Below are 19,990 nucleotides of genomic sequence, written 5' to 3'. Positions count from 1 at the left end.
GTCCTTTCAAGTACTTGTCCACTTGTTGTGTGCTACTTACTATTCATAGAAAGAGCTGGATATGTGCAATCCAAAGTAGTCCCTCTAGCAGATACTCTAGGTTGAATTAACTAACTGCATTGACCATTTGCTGTTTCGTGTTGTAAAAGCAGCCTAAACCTTTGTCTTTTTGGTCTATTTGGGTCTGCTATCCTGCAACTGGTCAAGGAAAAATACAAATATGGGAAATACTGCCCTTTCTTTCACACAAACATGAAAAGTAGGCCTAATCAATGAGAGAGCATTTTTGGAGTCAGAGCTTTATTGCTGAATATCACATTAATAATCATTACAGTCTGGTTAACTATTTTGAAAACAGTACAATAATTATCATACAGACAATATGGCAAAAAGCATTATTTTACAATTAAGCTAATTATTTTACAACAAGAGCATTTGACTGAAGAAAAAAGGGTTGAGGGAGGGAAGGAGTGCAAAGACCCCTCTTTCGGTACGCCATCACCTTTGCACTGATGTCATCCTTTGTCCAAAGCTGAGTCACATTCATTCTTTCACACCGTAGCAACAGAAAATGAAAACAAGCGTTTCTTATCAGACAAATTCAGGTAGGTCCCTCCCCGTTTCCTTCCGTTGGGTTCCTACTAGTGAATTCGACTCTGGTGTGTACAACTCATGTCAGCACTCTTTCCTTTCTCTCGAGTACTTCATTGATTGGACTGAGTACCCAAGTATAATTCATTCTCTGATCAAAATAAAATACCGAAAAACCAACAGACTATGGCTCTCAGGGACCGAAGTTCAGCACCCCTGCTCCAAAACCAGATATCTATATTACTCTAATGGTCTCTTTTTATCTTCAGCAATTGATTCGTAATCAGTAAGCCAGGTTTGCTAAGTATTCGACTAATCCAAACTTTGAACTTCTATTTTCATGGGGGAATAAAACTGGAAAAACAAAGATCCTCCAAACAAACATGGGCCTATCTTTTCTATACATTACAGTAACATTAATCTCAACTTGATCTTTTGCTCTACCACGTCAGTGTTTTATTCCCTCTGGAAAACATAAGGTACAAACTTTGCACTAGTATACATCCTTAGTTCATAGGGCTGAGTGAAACTAAGGGAGTCACGTGCCTCCTCAGTTTCAAAGGCATGATGATGCCTCTGATTATGAGGAACACAACAAGAACGTCCCTGCACCAGAGGGTAACTAACCAGACATTTGGGAACTAGCCTGTGTGCCAGTCTGTTTCTGCTTTGTGTCAAACGTGATAATGACAACGAAGGAACCAACTGGCAACCAGGCTATGTTAGAGTGATCAGGGGAGGAAATAGTATGTATTCAATACACCTGGTGTATACTCCGCATTTCCCTTTGTTGCTGATAGTCACAACAAATGTCTCTCTCACCTCTCCTCCCTTTCAGACTACTCCCCTTGTCACACATCATCCTCCCTCTCTTCCTGAAAGGATTGGATAGGTATCAGGGTTGGAGTCAGTTCCATTTCAATTCAGGAAGTAAACTGACCCCAACCCTGATAGTTATAAGCAAGATGGCAGAAATGCTACGTATGGAGCTACTTCCGTGTTGTTTATACCTATCCAATCATTTCAGATCTATATGAAGTGCCTATAGGGTTAGGGGCTAGGGGGTTGTTTGTGGAGGGGACTTCTCTCTCTACCTCTTCCAGACACCTTCCTCCCGTAAGTGAGCACTCACACTCTATCACCCCTCCTCCTGCCCCTCTCCCTCCCTCGGCCCTCCCACGCCTTCATTCCCCCACCGCTTCCCCCTCCCTCTGACAGAAGTGGGAGAGCAGCGTGTCGAGGTCTCGCCGGTCGGCCGCCGCGTATAGCGAGCTCTCTCCCATCATGCTTAAGGCCATGCGCAGGGTGGACCAGATGTTGTCGGACATCATGGTGGCTGCCGCGCCCCCCGGGCCCCGGCTTGCACCGACCGTCTCACCCGACGCCTGCCGCTGCAGGGACAGGGCTTCCAGGAAGTGCTCCACGGCCTCTCTGTGAACCAGGAAGAGAATAGGGGTTAACTTGGAAGTGTCATTGTGGTGCATCCAAAAGATTTGTATTATTATATTGTGAATAAAGTCAATACGTTATGTAAAGGTCCCCTGTAGCTCAGTTGGTAGAGCATGGCACATGCAACGCCAGGGTTGTGGGTTCGTTTCCCATGGGGGGCCAGTATGAAAATGTATGCACTCACTAACTGTAAGTTAGTGTCTGCTAAATGACTAAAATGTAAATGTAAAGTCAAAATTACCTTTGACGTACATAAGAAAGTGCAGTGTTTCAAGTGGTTTGGATCAAACATTATATATAAAAAAAAAAAAACTTGTGTGAATTTTGTTCTTACAAAATGTTGCATCTCTGGCCACAAAAGGCTCTCCCTCTCACCTGTGGGCTCCTAGGTTGACACAGCTGATTCCCAGGTTGTACCGACTGCGGATGAAGCCTGGCTGCAGTTCCAGCGCCCTCCTGTAGGCGGCAACAGCCTCCTCTGAGCGGCTTCCATTGGCCAGGGTGGCGCCCAGTTTATTCCATAGCAGATAATCCTGAGAGAGAGAGGGAGACAGACAGAGGTCATGAGCTCCTGAATTTTTTGCTAACAATTTGAATTAGAGTTGGATATATTTTGATTTTTTCCACAAGGACTTATACAGAAACCTTCACTCCAAATTGAAAAATTCAAACATACAACCTTGATTTTGGAAAAAATTACTTCCTGCCAAGGACTATCCAGCAAACTTTCTAGCAAACCAACAATCAGCAGAAGGAGCTCCGGAGAAACCTGAAAATACCACCCAACCTGCAACTGAGTGAGTAGATGTTCAGTCTGAAGCTACTTCTAAACCAAGAAGTAAAATACATTATAGTAATCTCTAGATATCTTACTATACAGACTCAGGACAGACGTCCAGGCTGCAACGGCATTTGCACACTGTGGTGTGAAGTGAGAGGTGTGAAAGCCCTTGAATCCAACAATGGCATCAGACCATCACAGTTTCCCCCACCTCTGTGCAGAGGCAATCACAATACATTTTACATTTTAGTCATTTAGCAGACACTCTTATCCAGAGCGACTTACAGTTAGTGAGTGCATACATTTTTCATACTGGCCCCCCATGGGAATCGAACCCACAACCCTGGCGTTGCAAGCACCATGCTCTACCAACTGAGCTACAGGAGGCCCAATACAGTACCCTCTGGAAATTAAACATGAGAATGCACGGAAACAGTACAAACAGAAGCTTAAGGACAATCAGGAGACACTATTTGCTGACTCTTACAAAGCGGGGATCATACACTTAATTTTCCTCACAGACCATCCCCTTGCATGGCACAGTGCTATAAGAGCACACTATCCTTCTGTTAAGAAAGAGGGTATGAGCAAAGGGTGGAAACTAAGAATAATGGACAACGAAGACACTGACACTGACAAAGGTTATGTCAACCTGTACAGATCTGGAACAGTATTGGTGCAGGGCAGCCTCAAACCGGTTTCAGCAGGACTTCTACAAGATCAGAGAGAGCACAGCATAAGAAGCTCCCCCTTGGACCACACTCCCACCCCATAGACGAGCAGCCCCAAGAGGAGTGTCACTCCCCTAGCCCTGAGCAAACCCAGGATCCACAAATGCACTGCTCCTGCATTGATATGAGGGAGAAATGCACCAGCTGGAGCTAAATCTGGCGCAGCTCAAGGAGCTGTTGAGAACACTCGAGACAGCAAAGACCAGCACAACAATACCCCCTCAACAAGACCCAGAGAGCTGAAGGAGGAGAGAGACGGCTGTCTGGATGACTTGTCTGCACTGTGGTAAGAAAACTCCGGCAGGAGATCGAGAAACAGCACAGACGGAGGAAGTGAGAAAGCTGAGGTGTGACATGAGAGAGCTGGCCATTCCCCCAAAGAAGAGAGCAGAACAGCCCACCTCAGACTCCCACCACAGCCTCAACACCACAGCGGTAAAGACAAGAGTGAGAAAGAGAAAGAGTGTGAGAAAGAGAGAGCGAATAAATCAGTTCATTGACACAAAAGGTGAGCTGAGTAAAGTAGTTCAAGAGGGGGTAGTTAGTGTCTGTGAATAAGGAAGGACAATCACAGAAGCAGAGGAGGGTAAATGCTACATGTGACTAGGGAGGGGTAGTTTCAGTTTGAATAGGGAAAGAAAGTTAAAAAAGGGGGAAGGGTGTGGTTAGACATACTGTTTGAAGAGGAGGAAAGTAGCAGACCCTGTTGGAATGCATTTCCCGTCTCCTTCCTTCCTTTAAGTATTTGACAGTCTATGATTAAAACAATGAGGTATGGTCCACAGATCTAATTGAATCTGAACAACCCTTTAACTGGAACAGAATATGGAAAAATATGTCCTTGGCATCCCATAATTCGAACTATGAATTTATACATTTTAAGTTTGTTCAGACTGTATTTAACACCAAGGAGACATTTTTACGATGAAATTGGCCCCAACTGTTCAATGTTCCCTAAATCAGGTTGGCACATTCCATATGATGTGGGAGTGCGCTGCAGTTAAATGCTTCTGGGGCAAAGTAAAAATATTCATTTCGAAGTGCATTAATAAAAATATTCTACGCTTTGCATCTATTATGTTACTTAACGATTATAGCCCCTTGAATATCTCAATCAATCAGAGAAGATTACTGCTGGCAGGCAGCACTGCTGCGAAACAAATGTTGGCTTTAAGATGGTTTGGGGTTATCTTTGTATGCATTTCTTTGATTGTTTTTGTACCTATAACCCCCCCTCTGAAAACAAAATAAAAAGGTTGCTCACAATTATTTTTACAATGACGTGGCCCCAATTGCTTTCAGGTAATGGTAGCATACAGATCAGAAATTACTTCAAGGAAGTAAGCAAGGAAGGATGCATGTATTCGAACACCTTTGAATTCATCCATTTTATTTAAATAGTATAAAGTTAAGCAAATTATAATCAAGTGTGTTTATTCTCCACACACATGAACCACAGATTGGTAAGAGTTACTGCTCTGAAGTGGATAACCTACTAGTGTACCTGTGGTGTGACAGAGAGGGCTGCAGTGAAACAGTCCACGGCCTTGTCATACTCCCCGCTCAGATTGAAGAGGACTCCCAGGCCACACTGTAGCTGGGGGTCGACGCGGGCGGGGTCAGAGTTCGCCGCACTGAGGAACAGGGACTGCACCTCTGTAAACAAAGATCTGAGAGTGGGGGAGGGAGGCACAGAAATGGGAAAAAGAAGGAGGGAGATGGCTTAAAATATTACAATTGTTAAATCAACAGATATAATCCATGTTTTCGTAACTTATAAAACATTCGAAAATACAGAAGAACTTCCTGTATTGCATATTTAGCATCTTTCTGCCTTTCATTTTGTGTTATATTGATTAAGAGTTATAAGTATATGCTGAATATACATGCACACCACATTTGTACACAATGAAAAGGTCCACTCACTCTGGCAGCAGTGAGCCAAATCTCTCCCTCTCTCTGGCCTCTCCGTCCTTCTCTCGCTCCCGTTCACTCTGCTCCAAGACTGGCCGGTACGCGGGGTTGTGCCTCAGCCAATCGCGAAGGGTCTCACAGGCCTGCCTGTGCAGCGATTCGTTGGTGAAACTGACGGCCAGTGCCATCAGAGCAGTCAGGTTGTCCTTCTTCAACTCTATGCATCTAACAGCGAGAGAAGAGGAGAGAGCAAGAGAGAGAAGAAAGAGAGAAAGGTGAGAGAACCCAAGAAAATGTCAGCCAACACTACGGCAACAAGTCGTCACAGGCATCATGCAACTTCAAGGACTTCCCATTTCCCACCCAAGTTCATGCTTATCATAGCATCTTTCTATTCAAGCCACACATAAAACATGTATTCATAAATAAAATATAAGTACATACTTCATGACATACTCTTAATGTCACACAGGAGCTACGTCCCAAAAGGCACCCTTGTTCTCTATTTCAGGGGTGTCAAACATACAAGCCAATTCAATGAGGCCCATGGGTGGTTTTACTAAAACAAAAAATATATACTTTAAAATGACCGACAAAAAAAATCAAAACGGTGAACAAAAATCAAAACGCAGCATGTAAAGTGTTGGTCCCATGTTTCATGAACTGAAATAAAAGATTTTCCATATGCACAAAAAGCTTATTTCTCTCAAATTTTGTGCACAAATATCTTTACATCCCTGTTAGTGAGCATTTCTCATTTGCCAAGATAATCCATCCACCTGACAGGTATGGCATATCAAGAAGCTGATTAAACAGCATGATGATTACCAGTGGTGTACAGTACTTAAGTGAAAATACTTGAAAGTACTACTTAAGTAGTTTTTTTTGGTATCTGTACTTTACTACTTATATCTGACAACTTTTACTTTACTGTATTCCAAAAGAAAATGATGTACTTTTTACTCCATATATTTTCCCTGACACCCAAAAGTACTCGTTACATATTGAATGCTTAGCAGGACAGGAAAATGGTCTAATTCACAAATCTATCAAGAGAACATCCCTGGTCATCTCTACTGCCTCTGATCTAGTGGACTCACTAAACACCTGCTTTGTTTGTAAATGATGTCTGAGTGTTGGAGCGTGCCCCTTGCTATCCGTAAATTTTAAAAACAAGAAAATGGTGCCGTGTGGTTTGCTTAATATAAGGAATTTGAAATGATTTATACTTTAACTTTTGATACTTAAGTATATTTTAGCAATTACATTTACTTTGATACTTAAGTATATTTAAAACCAAATACATTTAGACTTTTATTCAAGTATAATTTTACTGGGTAACTTTCACTTTAGTCATTTTCTATTAAGGTATCTTTACTTGTATGACAATTGGGTCCTTTTTCCCACCACTGATCATTACACAGGTGCATGTTGTGCTGGGGACAATAAAAGGCCACTCTAAAATGTGCAGTTTTTTCACACAACAATACCACAGATGTCTCAAGTTGAGGGAGTGTGCAATTAGCATGCTGACTGCAGGAATGTCCACCAGCGCTTTTGCCAGAGAATTTAATGTTAATTTCTATACCTTAATGTTGTTTTAGAGAATTTGGCAGTATGTCCAACCGGCCTCACAACCGCAGACAACGTGTAACCACGCCAGCCCAGGACCTCCACATCCAGCTTCTTCACCTGCGGGATCTCTGAGACCAGACACCCGGACAGCTGATGAAACTGAGGAGTATTCCTGTCTGTAATAAAGCCCTTTTGTAGGGAAAAAGTAATTCTGATTGGCTGGGCCTGGCTCCCCAGTGGGTTGGTCTGGCTCATATGCCCTCGCAGGCCCACCCATGGCTGCGCACCTGCCCAGTCATGTGAAATTCATAGATTAGGGCCTAATGAATGTATTTCAAATGACTGATTTCCTTATATAATAATAAATAATACGCCATTTAGCAGACGCTTTTATCCAAAGCGACTTACAGTCATGCATGCATAATTTTTTTTGTGTATGGGTGGTCCCGGGCATCGAACCCACTACCTTGGCATTACAAGCGCCGTGCTCTACCAGCTGAGCTACAGAGGACCACATGAACTGTAACTCAGTAAAACCGTTGAAATTGTTTCATGTTGCGTTTATATTTTTGTTCAGTTGATAATGGACCTACATTTATACAGTTTCCTCACTCTGTCCAGCTTGCTAACAATCACCGAAACAAAAGCTAGACAATCAGTGAGCATAAAAAAACAATTAACCTCTTAAAGATTGGACCCTTTTTTCAATTTTTGTCTAAAATTACATACCCAAATATAACTGCCTGTAGCTCAGGACCTGAAGCAAGGATATGCATATTCTTGATACCATTTGAAAGGAAACACTTTGAAGTTTGTGGAAATGTGAAATTAATGTAGGAGAATATAACACATTAGATCCGGTAAAAGATAATACAAACAAAAAAACATGCGTTCCCCCCCCCCAATTTAGATTTTGGCCACTAGATGGCACCAGTGTGTGTGCAAAGTTTCAGATTGATCCAGTGAAGCGTTGCAATACTGGACTATTTTGTATCAAGTCTGCCCAAATGTGCCAAATTGGTCAATTGATACATTTTCAAGTACATAACATACAAAAATTATATGGTAATACAAAATGTGTAAGTATACACACTCCCAGGAATGTCATACCTGATGGATCATTAGCTTATACACTAACTTTCACACATCTAGATGGCCGGGTGGGGTGGGTGTGGAGCAAGAGACCGCAGGGGTTCAAACTGTAGAACCCACCTTCAGAGGTGAATGTATCAAACCAGTTGCCGTGACAAGTTTTTTGTTGTTGTGCACTCTCCTCAAACAATAACATGGTAATTTTTCACTGTAATAGCTACTGTAAATTGGACAGTGCAGTTAGATTAACAAGAATTTAAGCTTTCTGCCCATATAAGACGTGTCTATGTCCTGGAAAGTTTGCTGTTACTTACAACAGTCATGCTAATCAAATTAGCGCATGTTAGCTCAACCGTCCCATATATGGGACACCAATCCCATAGAGGTTAACAAAGGACCATTTATTGACAGCAAGGAAAGAACACATTTTCAGTCCGGCCCTCCGGACCTTGTTGAAGACAGAATGTGACCCCCGGGTCAAAATGAGTTTGACACCCCTGCTCTATATAGTGCACTACTTTTGACCAGAGCCCTATGGGTGCCCTATATAGGGAATAGGGTGCCACTTGGGACATAACCAGGGACTTCTCTCCAGTCAGTGAGGCTGCTATTCCATCTCTTTACCTGCGGAGGGCACTGATGGCTGCAAACTCTTGTTCGTTCTCTGCCTGACAGGTTCCCAGATATTGCCATGCCTAAAAAAAAGAAGCGGGAACAAAAGTGTGTGAGTGCTTAGTTCTCTTTATCTCGTCACCCACCTAATGCTAGCAGGGTAAGAAAGAACCCCCTTAGTCGCCAGCACTTGTTAGCCAGAAATAATTTCACCTTGAGATATTATTATATCAGTTATTAATGAGTTATTAATGAGCGTCTCACCAGTTGGTTGTCTGGTTCTCGCTGTACGGCACTCTCAAACAGACGCACGGCCCCAGGGATGTCCCCTGCCTCCATCCTCCTCACCCCCTCAGCCAGGGGGTCCTGGTGGGACAGGTACGGGTTGTCATCCTCAAACTGGTACCCCTGGAGGGAGGGGGTGAGAGAGCGAGGGAGGGAACGAGAAAGAAATGGAGAGAGAAATAGAGAGAGAGAGAGCGCGAGTTAAATCATGAACAGCAACTTAGCAGACAAGGCAGATTTTCTAGCCTGGACAGGTAGGAATGCTGATCTTATTCATTGTGATCTGAAAGGCAAAACTGATCCTTAATCAGCACTCCTAATGAGACTGTGAATACGGGCCCTTTTTTATAAAAACGTATTTTACCAGGTAAGTTGACTGAGAACACATTCTCATTTACAGCAACAACCTGGGGAATAGTTACAGGGGAGAGGAAGGGGGATTAATGAGCCAATTGGAAGCTGGGAATGATTAGGTGGACATGATGATAATTGGGAATTTAGCCAGGACACCGGGGTTAACACCCCTACTCTTAGGATAAGTGCCATGGGACCTTAAGTGAGCACAGAGAGTCAGAACACCCGTTAAACATCCCATCCGAAAGACGGCACCCTACACAGAGCAATGTCCCCAATCACCGCCCTGGGGCATTGGGACCAGAGGAAAGAGTGCCTGCTACTGGCCCTCCAACACCACTTACACAGGTGGATAGGAAGCTAGGTCAGGTACCTTGTCGTAGGAGCTGCTGAGCATCTGGTCAAAGTCGGAGAGCCAGGGATGACTCTCTGCGTCTCTCTTCGCCATCTCCTCCCATTCCTGCTGCAGCTTCTCCCAGAAGTCCACGTCGCTCTGACACAGAGGAACAATCACAATGTCAAAGTCAGGGGTCAAATTATGGGGGTGCTGGGCAGGTCACTGCCCTAAGAAATCAGGGCATCACCATCATAAAGTTGCTGTGGCAATCCCCCTAACATTAGTCCAAACCACTATTTTTAGGGGACGCCCAAGGGCCAATGTGAACTTGGATAAAGGTTCTATATACAGTGTACTTTAAGCTAATGATACATGGTAATTACCCGAAGTGAAAATGTGCAATGGCATATTAGTGCAATATATTATATGTAAAGAGCTTAATATATACTGAACAAAAATATAAACGCAACATGTAAAGTGCTGGTCCCATGTTTCATGAGCTGAAATAAAAGATCCCAGAAATGTTCCATACGCACAAAAAGCTTATTTCTCTCAAATTTTGTGCACAAATGTCTTTACTTCAATGTTAGTGAGCATTTCTCCCTCCTTTGCCAAGATACGCCATCCATCTGACAGGTGTGGCATTTCAAGAAGCTGATTAAACAGCATGATCATTACACAGGTGCACCTTGTGCTGGGGACAATAAAAGGCCACTCTAAAATGTGCAGTTTTGTCATACAACAGCAATTGGCTTGCTGACTGCAGGAATGTCCACCAGAGCTGTTGCCAGATAATTGAATGTCCATTTCTCTACCATAAGCCGCCTCAAATGTCATTTTCGTCAAATTTGGCAGTACATCCAACCAGCCTCACAACCACAGACCACGTGTAACCACGCCAACCCAGGACCTCTACATCCAGCTTCTTCAACTGCAGGATCGTCTGAGGGGTGCTGAGGAGTATTTCTGTCTGTAAGAAAGCCCTTTTGTGGGGAAAAACTCATTCTGATTGGCTGGGCCTGGCTCCCCAGTGGGTGGGCCTATGCCCTCCAAGGCCCATCCATGGCTGCGCCCTTGCCCAGTGATGTGAAATCCATAGATTAGGGCATAGTGAATTTATTTCAATTGACTGATTTCATTATATGAACTGTAATTCAGTAAAATCTTTGGAATTGTTGCATGTTGCGTTTATATGCTTGTTCAGTATAGTATGTTTGGGCATAGGCTGGAATTATTCTTGAGATACAATTTGGAAGATGATAAAAATAATTTTTCTGTCATCTTTCCTATTTTATTGTTCTGTATTAACTCGTATCGCCCTGGTGTCTCTCGCTTACCTCCACAGCAGCTTTAGCTTGCTGGAAATCTGGACCTGCTGTGGCAAACTCATCTACCCAGGATTCCGCTGACTCCACTGAGACCTGAACAGGAAGGAAGGAAGAGGTAGCAATGGCAGACGTGGACACCAAGTTATCCGTACCTCTATAACAACACTTAAAGTGGGACGTTGAGGTTGTGGCAGCAGAAAAAGATGGGGAAGAGGGATGAGAGGAAGACAAGATAAAGGAATGGGGAGAAGCAAAACACATCAGAGAACCACACCCATTCTCCCACTCCCTTTCTCCCCTACAATCTACAAACCTCTAGTGCAGGGCATCTTTACCACTTTTCTAAAGTAATTGCTGTAATCTTAATGCAAGTTGAATCAGCGAAAACTATTTGCTTACGCGCGTTGTATCTTCCTTGGGTTTATACAAAGTGCAAAGAAACTACGGGAAAACCTACAGGGGGAGAAAAAATTCTGCCACTAAAAACGGCCATCCAACTACTGCAAAAAAGGCTGATGAAAAACATAATCAGCTCAATGCAACTTTCTTGGCAGAAAGCCGGTTGCGGAGCCACTGGGCAGTGTTGCCATGGCGTCAGGGGTCCTACCTGTCTGACGACAGTAGCCCATTGATGTGCCTGTTTAGCCTTAGCTTTGGCAATCTTCTGATCCCACTCTTGGGTTGTCAAGGGTAGAGTCCCTCCCCCAGACTCCTCCAGGAACTATGGTAACCAGGGAGCAGAGAATGGGGGAGGCGGGATTGTTTTGTGGCAGGTGTGAGGCATTGGGGGTGGGTTTTTTGTTTTGGGAGGGGTGAGGACGGAGGTGTTTTAATTTGGTACAAATGAATGGGGGTTGTTAATCAAAGGAGGGGAAAGCCAAGAGTTCACAGCAGGGTCAAAAGTAGATGTCACAGTTAAAAGGGCAACCATGAGAACTCCTATGACTACATACTCAAGGGTAAACACCAGGGCTGGGGTCTAAATCAGGAAGTGACTAGGAATTCAACTCATAATAATGAATAAAAAAAATATATATATATTTAAATCCCCTACCTGAATTGAAAAATTATTTGCCCCAACCCTGTTAAAAACATGACTTCACTTGACAAGGGGAACTAGAAGTCTGATTCAAGACAGGAACAGCTATGATGATTTTAATTGGTAGAAGTTGGCAGATAGAAATTGCATGTATAGAAAGGACAAGGCTCTCTTTTCCACAATAAATTATTTCTACATATACCATTTCCAAATTATACATTGCACAGCCTAGTGCAAGGCTCACATACAGAAAAGTTCATGGCCATCACTTGGTTATGTAGTTAGTAACAGTTGCAGGAGTCTGCACCGAATACTGGGATATGGGGGTCATGAGGAAGCTTGAGCCAAGATGGCTCCCTGTAGGTTGACAGTTGCACCCTTCCCCTTGTGTCCTCATTGGGAGTTGGCTCCTACCTGGTTGAGGTTGGAGGCCCAGTTCTGAGCCTCCTTGGCCTGAGCTCTATCTGTGTGCTGTTTGCCTGCTCTGTCCTCCACTGTGACACTGCCCTCGCCAATCTGCCTAATGAACCGCAGGAACTACAGTGTAACACAACAACAACAACACAATATCCATTATGGCTTATGGACCTAAATTGGTCATCAGATCCATTTGTGCTTTAGCCAAATCCAAAATAATGACAGAGGAATTGGATACCACACAAACAGTTCTAAAGTCACCATGATACTACGGTCCATCACAGCAAAATGCTTTCCCAAGAAACATTTTGATGTCTAATTGACTACAAAGAAGAGTCTCACAACTCAAAAGAAACGGCTACAGCTACAATGATCCTGTTATTACAAAGCTACATTACTTCTATGGACAAAGAATGGGGAAAGGGTATGGTGATAAATATGTAGAAAAAAGGTATGAAACACACGCGACACGGAAACACACACACAAACACACACCTCAGTGTTCTGTAACTTGGGGTCATCGACCTTTGCGACCAGCTCATTGGCTGTTTGCTTCAGTTCGTCTCCTGGTAGGTACTCTTTCGTCCTATTGGATTGACAAACATTAACATCAAAGGGTTAATTTAAACAGCTTACTGAGTGTCAAATAGTGATCATTTTAAAGAACAAGTGGGTTAAAGAGACCATGTAATTTTTACATAATCACACTGTGTCCTTGTAAATATATTGTAATTGAAATGTATTGTCTCTTTTCACAATACATATCCACTAAGGATGGAATCAAAAAGCACTTTTGAATACCTAATTAAATGACTGCTACTTATGGGGTCAACGTATTAAATACACAAACTAAAAGCCTGTGTGCAGGATTTACTGGCTTTCATTTTCTTTCTTGACTTCGAGTTACGCAATGACTTCTATTCACTACCACAAAGCGAACGCAATAACACAGAGTTCTGAGAGGACAACATCAAGGATTGTAAGACACGCTTAGCGGCTCAACATCACAATGGCACCATCTTCTCTGGAACATTCTCAAAGTTTCTCAGAATTTCACTGTATCTATCTACATGTCCCTTGCTCTCCTCTTTTTCTCTGTCTCTCCATTATTACCATTCTTGCTCCCTCTCGCCCAGGTCTCCGAGCCATAGCTTCTCCTCTGACTGCTCCAGATACTCCTCTGCCCAACGCCCGGGATCTGAGAGAGAGAGACAGAGAAGAGTTCGTTGGGTTCGTTGGGTTCGATCCCCGGGACCAGCCATACACAAAAAAATGTTTATGCACGCATGACTGTAAGTCGCTTTGGATAAAAGCGTCTGCTAAATGGCATATTATTATATTATAAGAGAGAAAGAGAGAAGAGAAAGAGGGGAGAAAGGGAAAGAGAGTAAGATACAGATTATTTCTCTACTTGTTAGAAGTAGTGGCCACTAAGTACATTCAAACAAACGGTTGGCAATTATGCCTACCATTGACATTCCAAAAATGTACCTGTGCCATCAGTGATGAACTCTCTGGTCCAATCAGCGTCGGCTGGGTCTCCAAGTCCCGCCTGCCCTGATGAGGCGGCGGCGGCATCCGCTCCCGACAGAAACTCAGACGTCCAATCACCAGACAGGGCCAACGCAGCTACACCCGGAGCTACGGACAAGACAGGAGGGAAAGGGTGTTGTTTTCTTCACACATTGGCAAAAAAGTGTGTTTTTCAGTGCGAGTACTTGGATGGCAGATAGAGGAAAATGTAATAAAGGGTGTCTTGAAGTGTCAACATATGTTCCAAGGCCTGTGGGGTAACAATATGGAAGTGCTGCCATGCAGCTGGGCAGGCACACTGCAAATCTATAATGGTGTTGCTTTTGCTGCGTTGGAGAGTATAATAAGGTATTCTATTACTGCTGTGTGTGTACCTCTCTGTGGAGCCTGTCTGTAGCTCTGCTGATCGATCTGCTGCATTTCCTCCAGTAACTGGCCCATGTCAAAGCTGTGAGGGGGCCGTGGAGGCGCCTGCTGCATGAACTCATTCACCAACTGGGACACACACATGCAGAACAGGACATCAAACGCTAGCCTATTCAATTATGATTAACAAACCTCACATGAATGAAACGTGTTTTCATATTCCTTTTTTAGAATATGCAGACAAAGCACAACAGTTCGAATCAATAGGACTGGGAAGGTAATATGAGCACAGACCTCTTCTTCTGTTGCTATTTCAATGGGTGTAGGGGGAATCTAGGAGAAAGAGGGATGAAAGTGATACTGTGAGATATATTTGTGAAAGCTATAGTACAACTAAGTTGTAGTATCTCGTCTAAGTTGTATGCTCCAAACTAACTATGATGTATGAACTTGTTCAAGTATGGGTAGATGGGCCCAGGGCTCTAAAGTGCGACAACGTTTTTCTGTGCGACCGGGAGTTTTATGTTGGGAGCACAATGCGACTAGGAAAAAAATCTCCCAGATAATAGATCTTGTAATAAGGCTTCGCTGTACTGTTGTTTCCGAGTGCCTTTGAGAAAAAAGCGAGCGCAGATTCGATCATGTAATGGTTGCTCCATTACTAACGCTAAAACGGCTTGTTTATAGCCCAACCAAGTCAAAAGATCTGACCCATATTACAGGTGTAACATTTTTATCTTCCTATAGCGGATCACCGGGACCACATTTTACATTCATATACAGTGAGGGAAAAAAGTATTTCATCCCCTGCTGATTTTCTACGTTTGCCCACTGACAAAGACATGATCAGTCTATAATTTTAATGGTAGGTTTATTTGAATAGTGAGAGACAGAATAACAACCAAAAAAATCCAGAAAAACGCATGTCAAAAATGTTATAAATTGATTTGCATTTTAATGAGGGAAATAAGTATTTGACACCCTCTCCTAATCTCAGCTTGTTACCTGTATAAAATACACCTGTCCACAGAAGCAATCAATCAATCAGATTCCAAACTCTCTACCATGGCCAAGACCAAAGAGCTCTCCAATGATGTCAGGGACAAGATTGTAGACCTACACAAGGCTGGAATGGGCTACAAGACCATCGCCAAGTAGCTTGGTGAGAAGGTGACAACAGTTGGTGCGATTATTCGCAAATGTAAGAAACACAAAATAACTGTCAAACTCCCTCTGCCTGGGGCTCCATGCAAGATCTCACCTCGTGGAGTTGCAATGATCATGAGAACGGTGAGGAATCAGCCCAGAACTACACAGGAGGATCTTGTCAATGATCTCAAGGCAGCTGGGACCATAGTCACCAAGAAAACAATTGGTAACACACTACGCCGTGAAGGACTGAAATCCTGCAGCGCCCGCAAGGTCCCCCTGCTCAAGAAAGCACATATACAGGCCCGTCTGAAGTTTGCCAATGAACATCTGAATGATTCAGAGGAGAACTGGGTGAAAGTGTTGTGGTCAGATGAGACCAAAATCGAGCTCTTTGGCATCAACTCAACTCGCCGTGTTTGGAGGAGGAAGAATGCTGCCTATGACCCCAAGAACACCATTCCCACCATCAAACATGGAGGTGGAAACATTATGCTTTAGGGGTGTTTTTCTGCTAAGGGGACAGGACAACTTCACAGCATCAAAGGGAGGATGGACTGGGCCATGTACCGTCAAATCTTGGGTATTCCAGCATGACAATGACCCAAAACACACGGCCAAGGCAACAAAGGAGTGCCTCAAGAAGAAGCACATTAAGGTCCTGGAGTGGCCTAGCCAGTCTCCAGACCTTAATCCCATAGAAAATCTGTAAAGGGAGCTGAAGGTTCGAGTTGCCAAACGTCAGCCTCGAAACCTTAATGACTTGGAGAAGATCTGCAAAGAGGAGTGGGACAAAATCCCTCCTGAGATGTGTGCAAACCTGGTGGCCAACTACAATAAACATCTGACCTCTGTGATTGCCAACAAGGGTTTTGCCACCAAGTACTAAGTCATGTTTTGCAGAGGGGACAAATACTTATTTCCCTCATTAAAATGCAAATCAATTTATAACATTTTTGACATGCATTTTTCTGGATTTGTTTGTTGTTATTCTGTCTCTCACTGTTCAAATAAACCTACCATTAAAATTATAGACTCATCATGTCTTTGTCAGTGGGCAAACGTACAAAATCAGCAGGGGATCAAATACTTTTTTCCCTCACTGTACCATCTTGTGGGCCGTTCTAAAACTACTTGCGTGTCGTTAACCTTTTGTTTACACTTTGTTCATTCATGTTACCTCATTGGCTAGCTAACAACCTGGTAACTTTACCAGTATATCCAAACATTTGGGGGCACAGAAAGAAAGGAAAAGGCATAGCTTTTTCAGGAGATCAATGATCATAGCAATCACAAACCTGACGTTTTTAAAGAGAAAGTGTACCATTTTCAATGTAATGCATCTCAATAGGAAAACAGTGCTTTTACACAATGAAGAAACCTAATAGTCCACAAATTACTTTGTAATTTCATTTTAATTTTTATAATAAACAAATGTCTTTACAGTGTTACATATTACTTTAAACGGCACAACAAGTTCTGATGCTCATACATTTCATGTCGTGCTCCTAACTTTTTTAAGTTGGCAGCACCAATTTAGAGCCCTGGATGGGCACCACCGTTGACCAGGAAAAATAACTCAATGCAACATGGTCAATAACAAACTAAGAAAATACAAAACATAGAACATGGATTACGGTACATATTCCATACATTCCTTATTCTAATTTCTACAGGTGACTACTCACAGTGGGCGTTGACCTGTGCCTCCAAGCTCCTCCCTCCTGGGTCATGTGACCCGTCAGCTTCATGAGGGGATTGGCTCCCCCGCACTCCCCCTCCACCAGCTCCCGCATCGCCATGGCAACACCGGGCAGCGGCGTATCCAATCAGACCACCTTAGAGCTGAAGAGAGGAAGAAGTGAATAAAAACATTGACTTATCGATTAGATGATGGATGGAAGTATTTGTTCATTCCAAACATTTCACATCTAATTAACTCTGTTTGATAATATCACATTCAAGGTCCTGCCTGGGTGCCAGACTCTTTCTGCATTCGTTGAGGTGCCTAACAAGACAACACATGTGAGCTATTAAGCAGAGATAGACCGGCACCAACACTATTCATGGTCCCATGCAAGATAGCTCAAGATAAGCCATTTGAATACAAAGAGGGTGTACCGGAATCAAGAAAAACATAAGGGAAAAATGTGGATGTTCACTCACTGTTTGGCAGTCATTTACCTTCCTACTACAGCTAGGCTATCCTTTTTCTCCAGCTCCTGTGCTGTGTTTGGATGTGCGTCATCACTCTCTTTTCAACCTTTTACATTAATCAAAGCAACATGAGAGAGCTGTTTGAGAGATATGGAGGTCTATTTGAGGATGAGAGGGCTAGCCAGGCCAAATTGAAATCTCATCCCGGGTGCCCAATGACTTATAGTCCTCTCCTAATCTATCTGTTGGCTTTTAACACACACACACACACACTATTCCAAAGGGTTGATGCCCTCCAAGGATACTAACAATGTAGCGAGCAGCCAAAGAATGGCTCCACAACAGGACTGATTGAGAATAGCCTAGAGCTTCACTTTCACTCTTCCGACTGGCTTTTCAGTCTTTAACTCACTCTTTAACTACTCACCTGGCCCTTTAAGTGAAAGAAAACATTCAAGGGTGACAACCAGCAGACAATGTAACTCCCTCTACTGCAAAGATGTAGTAATATTCCCTGATTCACAGTCCTCTCCCCCACAACAGTGTGTCAATGCAATGAAATGTCGGAGAGAGAGACAAACCTGCTGTTCACATAGCTGACCTACTATCTAGGCCAACAGACGCACACAGATAGTGGCCTACTCAACTTCACTAAACCTCTCAGACAAATACAATAATGACAATTTCTATAATGCACAGTCAGCCCCGGAGCTGAAAAATTAAGCCATTGCCCATTTCCACCGTCTTACTACAATACAAAAAGTAACGGCACCACACACAACTGCAGGTAATATTACTGAAAATAAGGGGAGACAACACTGTACCCTGTCCACAGGTGGTCCAGTAGCTACAGTAGGGTTAAGATTTAAGGATTTCTTTCTGCTGACCCAAACAGATGCTGTACGATTAGGGCTCTGGTAAGAGGATTATAAACAGATATTATTAAACATTGTCTCTCACACACACACACAACTCCATGTGATGTGCAATACTGCGGATAGAAGAGACAGTCATAATGAATATGCACGGCCCCAAAATAAGTGACTCTGTCTGGGTTTAATTCAATTAGTAGGCATTCCTTGTGATGTGTCATACTTGACACTATATGACAGCATGTTGTAGCTATATTGGCTCTACAGAAAAATATAGGTTGGCTTCTCAAGTTCAGAATGAGAGCATGAAAATGTTATGATGAAGGTATGATGCTTTCTCAAGTTGAAGGTTAGCTTTGCCATGCTTTTACCTGAAAACCACCAGTTGAGAATTCAAAGAGCACCATAAAACTAACCATTGCCATCAGATAGGCAGTAGGTACTATAGCTACTATATACTATACTAACTAGCTACTATACTACACACATCCTACTACACCATGTCAATAGTTCATGCACAGAAGACAAAGGGGAGGCATGTCCTAGCCAATTGTCCATTTATATGGTCAAATTACATCAATAAATGTCCTCCCAGCTAGCACTGTAACGTTAAACATTGACTTTACACAATATATGTACTGTATGCTAGCTAGCTAATGTATCTAGTGTGTAGTGGGTGTAACTAGCTAATTAACTGGCTAGCTATGCTTAGTTAGAGAGCGTTGAGCTTGCAAAATACATTCAGTGAACGCTTGAAAGCTAACTACGTGGCTAGCTAGCTACCTGTTTGCTTCAATGTATGTTGATGACCAAATGCTAGCAAGTTAGCTACAAAAATGTGACAGACCATTATTCGATTGATAGCATAATGTTCTACTCACCACCACTTACTGCTGACTAGACCTTCCTACTCTCCTCTTCTCCTAATTGTCTGCTTACAAAATAACAAATAGCTGGCACATTACGAATCCAGCGAAGCTACGGAGTTTGAAAGTAAATCTTTACCCGTGTTTATTAGCGCGTGTCTCTTTATTTACCTCCTGCTCTTTCCCCCATGACCCACAAAAATCTACACAGATGCACAGCTAATCCTGCAAGGCGTATTCTCAAACAGCATCGACGTAGACGTTGAAAGACAGACAATACGGAATGTGCGCAGAACGAGTTTGTGCGTGTGTAAGCGCGACTGTCCAGGCTGCAAATCGATGTTGCCATTTATGTCTACGAATATTGTAACGTTCTAATAACGTTCGATTAAGTTGCAATCTCTGGCTATATTTGGTGAAACAATGTAACAAAAGTGGCGTAACATTGACCTTGATTGACAGTGGGTGAAGTACGCAAAGGGACAGCAAGGTTTGCGTATCTTATTGCGCAAGGTATGAATGAACGCAAAGTCCAACAAATT

At 43.0% G+C, this 19,990-nt stretch overlaps 1 protein-coding gene across 4 annotated transcripts; it reads right to left on the bottom strand.

Moving 5' to 3' along the window:
- Nucleotides 1-288: 288 nt before the first annotated feature.
- On the bottom strand, nt 289-19,958 carry LOC311140826 (peroxisomal targeting signal 1 receptor-like). 4 transcript variants are annotated; one of them, XM_084176072.1, is made up of 16 exons: nt 19,588-19,664; nt 17,242-17,398; nt 14,699-14,737; nt 14,413-14,533; nt 13,997-14,146; nt 13,619-13,703; nt 13,001-13,091; nt 12,503-12,625; nt 11,059-11,142; nt 9,758-9,877; nt 9,010-9,153; nt 8,758-8,828; nt 5,479-5,691; nt 5,057-5,222; nt 2,416-2,573; nt 289-2,022 (listed from the first exon to the last, which is right to left on the bottom strand). In XM_084176072.1, exons 2-16 carry the CDS (start codon nt 17,353-17,355, stop codon nt 1,776-1,778), a joined length of 1,926 nt encoding a protein of 641 aa, XP_084032198.1. In that variant the 5' UTR covers nt 17,356-17,398; nt 19,588-19,664; the 3' UTR covers nt 289-1,775. The 4 variants fall into 4 exon arrangements, with proteins under 4 accessions (XP_084032198.1, XP_084032197.1, XP_084032199.1 ...); XM_084176071.1 differs by having other exon boundaries at nt 19,464-19,653; XM_084176073.1 differs by lacking the exon at nt 12,503-12,625 and having other exon boundaries at nt 19,464-19,958.
- Between the last annotated feature and the right edge of the window lie 32 nt (nt 19,959-19,990).

This window comes from Coregonus lavaretus (assembly GCF_964263955.1).
Source record: "Coregonus lavaretus genome assembly, chromosome: 13".
Lineage (NCBI taxonomy): Eukaryota > Metazoa > Chordata > Actinopteri > Salmoniformes > Salmonidae > Coregonus > Coregonus lavaretus.
Note: the sequence above shows the minus strand (reverse complement) of the source record. Positions and strands in the feature narration are given on the sequence as shown.